Source organism: Clytia hemisphaerica, unplaced genomic scaffold (genome assembly GCF_902728285.1).
Source record: "Clytia hemisphaerica strain Z4C2 unplaced genomic scaffold, Clytia hemisphaerica genome assembly, whole genome shotgun sequence".
NCBI classification, from domain to species: Eukaryota; Metazoa; Cnidaria; class Hydrozoa; order Leptothecata; family Clytiidae; genus Clytia; species Clytia hemisphaerica.
Window position 1 is genome coordinate 113,111 of NW_027103264.1, and position 10,763 is coordinate 123,873.

The 10,763-nt window shown below is 36.4% G+C and overlaps 2 protein-coding genes across 2 annotated transcripts; one reads left to right on the forward strand and one right to left on the reverse strand.

Moving 5' to 3' along the window:
* Positions 1 to 2,137: 2,137 nt before the first annotated feature.
* LOC136800870 (uncharacterized) lies at positions 2,138 to 4,645 on the reverse strand. The gene is made up of 4 exons (XM_067057483.1): positions 4,215 to 4,645; positions 3,593 to 3,819; positions 2,813 to 3,005; positions 2,138 to 2,495 (listed from the first exon to the last, which is right to left on the reverse strand). Exons 1-4 carry the CDS (start codon positions 4,524 to 4,526, stop codon positions 2,223 to 2,225), a joined length of 1,005 nt encoding a protein of 334 aa, XP_066913584.1. The 5' UTR covers positions 4,527 to 4,645; the 3' UTR covers positions 2,138 to 2,222.
* Positions 4,646 to 9,702: 5,057 nt separating this feature from the next.
* LOC136800778 (uncharacterized) lies at positions 9,703 to 10,248 on the forward strand. Its single transcript, XM_067057438.1, has one exon. It carries the CDS (start codon positions 9,703 to 9,705, stop codon positions 10,246 to 10,248), a length of 546 nt encoding a protein of 181 aa, XP_066913539.1.
* The last annotated feature ends 515 nt before the right edge of the window (positions 10,249 to 10,763 follow it).

Here is a 10,763-nt window from a genome sequence, read left to right on the forward strand (position 1 = left end):
CTTCCCGAAGGCATTTAACGGTGGTTAGACTAGGTACACAGGCAGTCATACAGAAACACCATAAAGCGAAAGTATATATAGCTATAAACTCAAAAAGTCTAGCTTCCTGAAGGCACCTCTCTTCATTGTCTGCACTGCTTGGAGAAAAGATTGCATCTTGAAAAAGTACTATGCACTTTAAAAAAATTTTAGGCGCATTTCAACTTTTCTCAACTGTACGTCTGAATGGACCACAATGGCATTCCTTTATTTTTTTATTTTTCCAATAAAATAGAAGATTTTGTTTGAAAAGTGCAATCACAGCGTACGCGAGTGGAGGCCGGGCCTTAACTAGGATTGGTTTCTATTTCACCCTATTTAAGATGGCGCAGAACTTTTTTATAAATTTCATACGCAGTATCCTCTTGACTAAATTGTTTATTAGGCAAAGTTGCAATAGAGAATTGTTGAAATATAGCAATGAAAAATAAAAGCTATTTTTGATTGGTTACCTTGTTGATTTATTCATCACTGTATATTTTGCCTACAATCTAAGATGTCTGCGGCATTATCAGAAAAGGTCTATTTAGTGAATAATAATCACGAAATATATTGTTGTAAGAAAGAAACTAAGGAGAAAAAAACAAACAGGAGATGTGAAAACCTGTAAGCTAATGATACCATAATTTTTGAAATATATTTTTAAGAAGCTTTTCCAGCTTTTCCTTGAATTTTATCAAATTATCAAGCTGCGAATTCTTCAGGTATTTTGTTAATGGAATATAATTTTTTTTCAAGCAAATGCCTCGATCAATCAATCAATCAATCAATCAATCAATCAATCAACCAATCAATCAATAATTAAATCAATCAATTATTCCTGATTATTTTTTAATGTTTTAATCTTTAAAGCATTAAAGCTTTATAAGTGCATGACATGATCTTTATGTGGGGGCATTTAGTGAAAGCTATGACTAGTTATATTGGATTGGCTTGAAACATTTTGTCCTTTGACTTATTAGTCATTTAGCAGGCTAAAAAGTGCCATACTAGCCGTATTGTATAAGGGTTTCGAAGCGATCCAGACTCCACCTCAATTCGCAAGTTGCTAGCAAAATAAGAGACACTCTAAAAATCCCTCTAATAAAGCCGCTATAGAGACTGGGTCGTAAGAGCCAAACACACCACATAATCCACGGCGGCACAACACCCGCCGCCGCACGCACATCACTCCTTTTTTCCTTCTAGTTATTCTAGTGTAAATTGTGCCTTAATAAAATCGAACGAGATTCGTCGAATGATCGAACATTTTTATTCAAATCACGAATCGTCTGTCGAAATCATCAAAACTTATAAATAAAACAAAAACAAAAATGTACAAAGATGGCTTGTTGGTTCTTGGGTAGTTTTGATTTAATTCTTGACAAATTCGACAAAATTTGAGTACCTCCGTACTTCTTTATTGTAAACGTAGAAATATTTCAGTTGGACCCGCCAATCCTGCCCCGAAAACGAGGGCTGGGTTACACCAGCAGATATCTCCCGCTGCAAAATTCTTGACGCAGTCTCGCAAAATTCCGTAATGTAAACCTTCCAGATGTTGAAAATTTTCCCGACCTTCAGAGCTTTAAAAATGTACAACCATGGTCGTAATATTTGAGAAAAAAGGGAAATCCACCGGGAAGTTTTGAAACCACGATCGATTTGATTTGTAGAGTTTTAACTGATCTGAGTTTTAACATGAGACTTGAGACTTAAGATCTGAGGATCCAAAAGTTCAAAAATGGTCCAATAAGGCTTATAATATAGCCTGGAGGTCTATAAACCCGAGCCAAATTGAAACATCCGACTGAATTTGAGAGATGGCCCAAAATCGACTTTCTCGCCCGAACTCCAAATTTCGAAAAACGAGGCAATAAGCTTAATTCTCAATATATTTCGACCATCATTGTAGATGATGTCTAAAATCAAGCTAAAGAAATGTTCGAAATCGAAACTAACTATCAAAATCTTTCTTCCACTGCATATGCCAATTATATTGAGACAGATTTAAATTTTGGGGGAAATTCTACGCGACTATTGAGACAGTTTACTTTACTCTAGCATAGCTAGCCAGCGGTGACTCTTTACGTCAAGAACACTTACTACTTTTGTATCATCTTTTTTAGAATTTGTGTCTGTTGTATTTCAGTATTGCATTGTTTAAGGTTCAAGTAACATTCAACTCGTTATCATATATTGCATTACAATAAAAGTTTTAAAAAAATCATCGAAAATACTACCGCAATGATGAGGTTAGGCGTGTGTAGAGAGATGGCGTTGTTGGAAGCTTCAAATTCGGCTTCTTCGCCAATATCTTCACCTGTTTCTACAGTTGGATCGTAAAAAATTCTGGTTCCGTTAAATCGAAGAACGATTTCGGATTCGCCTTCACCGGATAGCTCTTTTGATTTAGGATAACCAGTTGGCATGTCGTAGTCCATACTAGTGCTGTTGTCGCTCATACTGGTATTGTACTGAAATCGATGAAGCATAAAATGCAAGCGTTGATATCTTAATGAATAACTAGAGTCGTAAGAAGTTCTTTACATTTTCATTTTAGCTAGCTTTACTTAAGACTAAAAAGTGAAAATCAAACAATCATAGAAGGACTCGTATCTATTATCTGTCCAATAAGATATTTAACCTTTCTTATTTCTTATCATCAGAGCTTAGAGGCCTTCTTTGTACTAGCAACATGACGTTCTGGAGTTTAGGAGCAAAATACTCATCAAACTTAAAACTACTTATGAAATGAGAATATTAAGTATCAAGAAATTTCATTATGATTTACCGCTGGTGAAAAGGTCATTCGGGCATTGGAGCAGACGGAGAATGTTTCGGGATTACGTCTGTTCATCGCCTTTTTCATTCCTTTGCGTCCACGTGTTTTCATAGCCTTCATAGCTTTCTTGGCTTTTTTCACATCAAACCCACATTGGACAGCAATCACCAAGTCCAGATGATCAGCTTCGTTTGGCCACTCTCTAAAGAATGATAGGGTTGAAAGAGATGTAAAGAAATGATACCTAAAATATACTTTGAGTAAGAGCAAAGGGGAGGTTTCGGACGTTCGAGAAGAATGAGAGGAAGCGTCGATAAAAAAAGTTCTCATGTTTAAGGGCTCTATGACCATAGTGAATAAATTTTTTCAAAATTTTCAAATAGCTCAATTCTTTTACGGACAATGTAAAACCTGTAACTTACAGGTAAGCATTGCGCTCAACTTTGGTAAAGGTGTGAAAGTGGAAGACCCAATTATATTAATTCAGGGTGATGGGTTCTCAGGATAAGGGAAGGCCTTTAATTGTAAAGTTAGAATTGTGAGTCATATGGTAATGGAGAAACTAAGAGAATTTTTAAACCCAGGGAGATGGAAATAATCTAATCTAGCGTTTGTATGAAAAACACGCAGGGCGCACAACTTATGTAGAAAATAAGTGGCTTTAAATCTACATAGAGGATTCGAATGTAGTCTTCAACTATACCTTATTGGTTATCATAGGCCTTATGCACGACTTGAAAATGCCACGCTATAAAGAATATTATGCTTTCTATCAGTATAGCTACTTACACTCTTAAATTCGCTTTGGTTCCTCCTTCAACAAGTTCATAAACGTTTCCATCTTCACCTGTGACATTACCAGCATCTTTGAACATGAATAGCTGGAGAGTGACATTCCCACCATTTGGTAATCGACCGACCATTTGAACATAAGCGGCTTGGACACCATAAGTGGACGTATCATTCTTATCTCCAGTGATTGTGAACTTGACATCTTTTAGCTTTGTCTTTGTGATCTGATGTGACGTGAAAGAAGAAAAGCAAAATTTTTAAAAACCATAGGAAATAGAAACCAGATCTTTTGCACTTTCTAATCTTTCACGGGATACCACAAAGTTAAAATAAAGCATTGGAGTGTTTTCCAAGAGTTTCAGTTAATTGAGTTAAAACAGACCATCCGTTGATAGCTTCAGATCTCACTAACAACACGTGAATCTGCTTCTTGACACCTATAGAGTTTAGGGTACTGTAACAAGCTAGCTCCGTGAAATTTTCATGGGACTAAATCAATTAGATTCTATCTGAAAGTGTGACGTAAATTCAAAGCTATTTGGTAGAAGGCGACATTTAGGCCCGGAAAATTTCTTCAATATGCTTATTTTATAAGACTAAAAATCTGTGTTAACTGTACCTCGGTTTCATTTGAATGTCTTGCTACAATTTCTTTGATTTTCATAACGAAATATTGTCCTTTTCTTTGAATAGCTAGTTTTCCTCCTTTTTTGTCTGCTCTCATCATAGAATTGCCCATTATACGGTCCACCTGATCGGAATTCTTCATATCTTTAAATTTCTTCTTTGCATCTTTCTGGCGTTTTTCAATTTGCTCTTTGAAGAGTTTTTTTTCTTTATCATTTTGGGGCTTCCTCTTCTCCTTCTTTGCATCCACCAATTGGCAAGCAATGATCGAAATCAGCAATACCACTAGTATCGAAGCTTTCATTTTTTAACGCAGATATCGTTGGTATTTTGACTCTGGATAAATAGAAATTCGTCTTACCAATAACTTCTATCTCGTGTTTCTGAAGCTTTTTTCACATGTACGTAAAATTTTACTTTAGACCTTACGGAAAATCGTTCGTATGCTGTCTTATGAGAATTTCCCCGACAATATGTAGAGTTTTTGTCGATTAAGAGGGTCTTACGTGACTTTCCTTTCCGTTCAAAACTTTTTGAAAGTAAGCAAACTCTAGATAACGCCTTAAAACAATACGTAAGCTTAGGGAAATTCCCCACCATCCCAAAGTCGGGAAAATTCCCAAAAGACAGCCTTACGAGCGATTTTCCATAAGGTCTAAAGTAAAATTTTACGTGCATGTGAAAAAGCTTTATAACGAAAATTAGTTACGCAACAATTAGTTCCCTTAAGGTTACACGCTTTTTTTCTAAGAATATACTTTTAAGAATATTCACGAGACTGGCCAAAAAATTTAAGAATATGTTTAGAATATCACCATCATGGAATTTATCAAATGAACCCTAAAAAAAGCCATTTCACTTCAGAGCATTTTTAACTGTAAATTGCCAATTATTTCTAAGTAAGTCTCAACACTTTCACAAAATGTATTAGGTATTAAATCTAGTTCGAGTTTAGACTGATAACCTAAAAATGAATTTAGATATCGTTTGCTTACTCATCAATTTCAATTCACAAGCTTTTTCACATTCAATTGACACGGATGTGGCACAAAATTGGTCAGAAAGAGGAAATAAACAATTTTTTGCTTATATCAGAATAATATAATAACATACAGACACTGTCCTGATATGAAATACGTGTCTGAAATCTAAGTGGCGCCCTACGAAGTGGCACGATTCACTACCTCGGCCGCTGGTCTAAGTGCTAAGTCACATCAGCATTTTGCTGGGAGCATTTTTAGGAAAAATCTTTCTCACAGCTGGATAGCTACGAAAACCTGTTTTAAAGCCTTTTCTGAATCTCGGACGCTGTTCTAACTTATGTAAAAATAAAACCTTTCAGTCTCTTTAACTCAAACCTTAGACCGGAGTCGTTTATAAGTACTAGTAATCGTCAAAAACCTCCTTTTTTTCTTTTGTTTAAAAAGAAAACATTGCAGTGTAATTTTTCTTTGTTTTCAATTAAAAGAAGCTATTGTAACGTAAAATTTCTTTGTTCTTTTTTATATTGAAGAAAAAAAATGTCTTTGTTTTTTTATTATATAGTAAAAAAAGTCTCTGACACAGGACTTGGGAGAGAAAAGAATAAGGGGACAAAAGTGTCCCCCCGCCGAAGAGTGCAAAAAGTGGTAATAGTGCAATTAACAATTAATCGCACTCCTCTAAGCCAATCAGATTCGAGTAATTTTGCACGGCTGACGATTATGCGTGTAATACTAATAATACCAATACTAATAATAATAATACGGGATTAAGTTTGTATAAACGACTGGAAGAATCCGGTGTTCCAGCCTTATAGATACAGGGGCTAGCTACGCAGAAACTTGCGTAGCGAGAAAACAATTTATCAAGCAACAACAAACTCTCAGAACGAAATCAACTCAAATGAAAAAACTTTCAATACACAAATCCACACATATTTCTTTTCTCAAGAATTATTTTGAGCAGGAAAAAATTATAAATTGCAATATTGACACTTTTCTTTTGTTTAGAGTTAGTGCACAAAGGTTTCTAAACGACTAAAATTGTTCCATTCATTACTTTTTGCTTTATTTCTACTATGTATAAATTAGTCGTCTAGCTTGCTAGACTACTCAAACCTCTGTAGCTCGAACAAGTTGTCTCGTCTGTTCAATTATAAACCTTACTCAATATTTCTAAGTTTCCTAAACTCGAACATATTTATGTTCCCGTGTGTTACCCGTACGTTTTCACTGTAATATGACTAGTATAGAGCGCCTTTATCAAGATAAATCATGGAAATCACCATCCACCAAAACCAAAACAAGAAATTACTTTTGTCGCCTTTATCTTGTTCGATTTGATCAGTTTGTCAAACGTTCGAAAATCTTTCAATGGAATGTTTGCAGCACTGTAGTGGCTTCAAAATTCTCACGTCACAAACCATAAATGCAAAAATTGTTACATTTTAGTGAGCAAGGTGCAATGTCCCTGAAATTTAATTTTTCATATTTATTTTTCAAAACTTCTCTCTTGATGATAATGGAGTGCAACTAATCAAAAGTTATACACCAAAATTATTTGTATACTTTAGGCGTACACAAACTTTCCCGAACAGAAACATTCGAAAGGTCGAAAAATCACGAAATTCTACGACATTTACTTTCACAAATTTGACAAAAAAAATTTCCGCGGGCATAGACTTTCGCGAATGAGGTATAGTTTTGGTAGAAAATTCTAGTTTTCGGTGCATGAAACTAGTGTTTTGATCGTTCAAATGTATTCAAACCACAATTGATGGACTTTTTGCATAATATCTACACTAAATTTCATCCTTGTTATCATCAAAGAGGGAAATTCGAGTAAATTTTCTTTTCAGATTTTTTATTTGCGAGCATTGACTTTCGCGAATTACCCTCTCAAGAATTTTCAAAGACATTTACTTTCGCGAAATCGGCTAAAATTCGCGAGAATCGCGAAAGTTTCTGCTCGCGAAAATTTGTACGCCTCAAGTATCGTCTGCATCGTATTATTATTATTATGTTAATTCTGTGGAAAAATTATTAGTTTTTTGCTGTTTAAGTCGCGAAAAAGAAGATAATCATAGCAGTTTTACATCAAGAAGACTCTCGAACAGATTCTGCATCTTCTGGTGTATTCTCCATCCTAAACGTCAACAGGAAATTGAAAAAATGAACATTTCACTCCTGATTATTTTGTTTACATTGACTGACTCGTGTACTGCTCAACAACAACAACAACGAAAGTACGTACAACTTACATCAAAAAGAACTTTCTACTCAGCTCCAATTACGTATTATTCAAACCATTGCTGTTCTAATAGACTGCTACTGTGCAGAGATGTCGAAATTAACCCAGGACCCGTCCTTTGCACTTCAACAGTAACAACACGACAGTAAGAATCAACTCCAAGCGACTCGAATGTATAACATGCAAAGAACTTATAGCCCAACCAACACGAAATTCCAAAACTCTAATCGACCATGTTATCACAAACATTGACACCAAACTTATAGCGAGCGATGTTGTTTTATGTGACGAAATCTCAGACCACGATTCACCTTTTTGTATCCTCAAAACCAACAAACCTCGATATGAACCACGGCACAAATACATTAGAGACGAACGAACTTTAGTACTCGCAGACTATATCAATGATTTTCAACAGCTACCATTAAACATTGTGTATGCTTTCGATAACACATCAGACAAAGTCAATGCACTTAATAAACTTATCACGGAGTGCATCGATCGTCACGCACCTGTACGTAAGATCAAACAGACCCGTCCTTCGTCCCCATGGATGAAAGATCTTGATGTCCGAGATTTACAACGGCAGAAAAATGAACTACGGCTAAATTTGAAAAATAACCGCAACAATGAACAACTTGACCAACTAAGAAACGTGAGGAACAACCTCAAATTGAAAGTCATCAACAAATTACTACATCCCAGACAAAAACGCATGGACGTTGATCCAGACGAAATTAACAAGCTTTTCAACTCAACTGCCATGAGGACAATGCAGGAGACCTCTCAAAATCGTTCATTGAAGAACTACCCGAACATCCAGACAGCTTCCATCTCCGTCCTGCTACGTACGATGAAGTTTCGAGAGCTATCCAGAAACTTAGATCAGATTGTTCCACCGGACCCGACAACATCCCTCCAAAATTCATCAAGCCAGTATCCCAATATCTCACATCACCTCTAACCGATATCATCAATAACTGTATCCAATCATCGACCTTCCCAGAAGAATGGAAAACTAGTCGAATTTGCCCAGTTCCCAAAGTCACCGACCCCCAATCCTTGACAGACTACAGACCAATCAGCATCTTGCCAATCTTGTCAAAAATCTTTGAAAGAATTATCCTCCAACAATTAACCGAGCACATCGAAGAAAAATCGATTTACCTCGAGAGTCAATCTGGTTTCAGAAAATCGCATTCAACTATAACCGTCCTACTCAAGCTGAAAAACGATATTAAAGTTGCAATGAGCAGAAGCGAAGTAACGCTATCTGTATTCGCCGATTTCTCAAAGGCTTTTGACACCGTTGACTATCGAACTTTAATAAAACAACTTAGTAACCTTGGCTTCTCTCGAAAAGTACTTTATTTGATTAGAGATTATCTATCAGAACGCAAACAATACGCCCAAATCGACGATAAATCATCGAGCAAATTAGACGTACAGTTTGGCGTTCCACAGGGGAGTATACTTGGCCCGATCTTGTTCAACTTGTATGTGACCACTATAAACACCAACGGTCCGAGCACATACCTGCTATATGCCGATGATACTACGCTACTCCGACACACAAAGATCCAAGAACTGCTGAGCACCATCGAATCGGTCCAAAATGAAATAGACAACATCAACCTTTGGTCTGAGCAAAACAATCTTTGTCTAAACACAAAAAAGACAAAAATGACAATCTTTTCGACCAGACAACTTGCACAACGCCATTCCCTCGCGGAACTCGTCACGGTTATCAAAAGCGCTGGACAGGATATTGAACAGGTCAAAAATTTCAAAATTCTAGGTGTTAGATAGACTGGGAATCCAGTCGTTTATAACGTTTTTGTTGAAAGCGGGAAATTTTTATGTCGGGATATGGTTAAAATAAACGACTGGGCTAAGGTGGTTTCCGTAGCTTACGGGAGTTCCAGCAGGGACCGCAGATTTCTGCGGGGTGAGAAAACAATCATATACAACAAAATACATAAACAAATAAAAATTTCAGCCAATGAGAATTTCTAAGTGAAAGAAAAAAAAACAAACCAACAAGACCCCCTGAAAATGTTATCCAAAAACATGAAAAAAGAGAATTTTTATGAAAAGTTTGTTGTGCACAAAATATTCTAGACGACTATATTGATGCTCCTGACAAGTTTTCTACTTCCTATTTTTTACTGAGTTAAGTCGTCTAGCATGCTAGACTAGGTGTTAGATTTAATGAGCATCTAGACTGGACTGAACATGTCAACCATACCATGAGATCTTGTTTTGCCACGTTACGTAGCTTAAAACGATTCAAGAACACCGCATCATGGCAGCAGCGCAAGATGCTTATGGAGTCACTGGTTCTCAGTAAACTGACATATGGCATCGCTTTACTATCCGATGCTACAAAAGCCCAGATTGAGCGTCTTCAGAAAGTCCAGAACGCCGCCGCTGGCTTCGTGCTCAAACGTTATGCCAGAACCAGCGACGTAATCGATCTCGAATGGTTACCAGTTTCTGAGATGGTTGATCTAACAATCGCCAAGATTGCCCATAGCGCTCTCCACAACCCTAGCTGGCCGTCATACCTCAAACTCAATAGACAACCGGATCCAGACAGAGAGCTCCGAAATGGTAATTTGGTCGCACATGACATTGAGGACACATCTCGTCTAACTGGCACCTTTGCACATGAGGCCGCAAAATGCTTCAACAACTTGCCTGTTGATATCAAACGAATTGACAAAAAGGAAAGCTTTGCTGATAAATGTTGGTATTTTTATTTTGATAAGGCGCTAGCCAAATCTCTAAGCTAATTCAATTCAACCTCGAGTCACAAACTTAATCAACACAGTCGATCTAGTATCTGATACTTACGTGTAGTCTTTAGCATTTGTAGCCTAGTCTATTTTTTAAGGTCATTTATTTTCAATCACTTGCTATATATTTGGACTCACTCTTCTTGCGTTTTCTAGCCCACCAGCGATTCTAGCGTTCCCCTTTTGATATATTTATTTTATGTTAAGATTTATTTTATTTTATCTAAAACATTGTTCTAGCATTTTATATTCCTAAATGAGACCGAACCTATATTCTATTTTACCGCAGCCATTCCACAATTTTGCCATCACAATATCTACAAATTTAACCGAATGATTTTAGTTTTGATGTTAATTCGATGTTGCGCTATTACATCTAGTCTAGACTAGTGAACTATGTCGTTGAAAAGATATAGCATAAACATTATCTATATCGCGGAAAAATATCGATTGAAGGTAAAATCGGGGAAACTGTTTTGTGATGGGAGTTTCCAAATTATTTTCCTCACTCT

Bases quoted from the DNA above. Each gene is read 5' to 3' on its own strand.
- LOC136800870 (XM_067057483.1), bottom strand. From the start codon at position 4,526: ATGAAAGCTTCGATACTAGTGGTATTGCTGATTTCGATCATTGCTTGC. The intron at 3,006-3,592 runs GTAAGTAGCTAT...ATCATTCTTTAG, and splicing joins ACCAAAGCGAATTTAAGAGT to AGAGTGGCCAAACGAAGCTG. The intron at 2,496-2,812 runs GTAAATCATAAT...CATCGATTTCAG, and splicing joins GAATGACCTTTTCACCAGCG to TACAATACCAGTATGAGCGA.
- LOC136800778 (XM_067057438.1), top strand. From the start codon at position 9,703: ATGAGATCTTGTTTTGCCACGTTACGTAGCTTAAAACGATTCAAGAAC.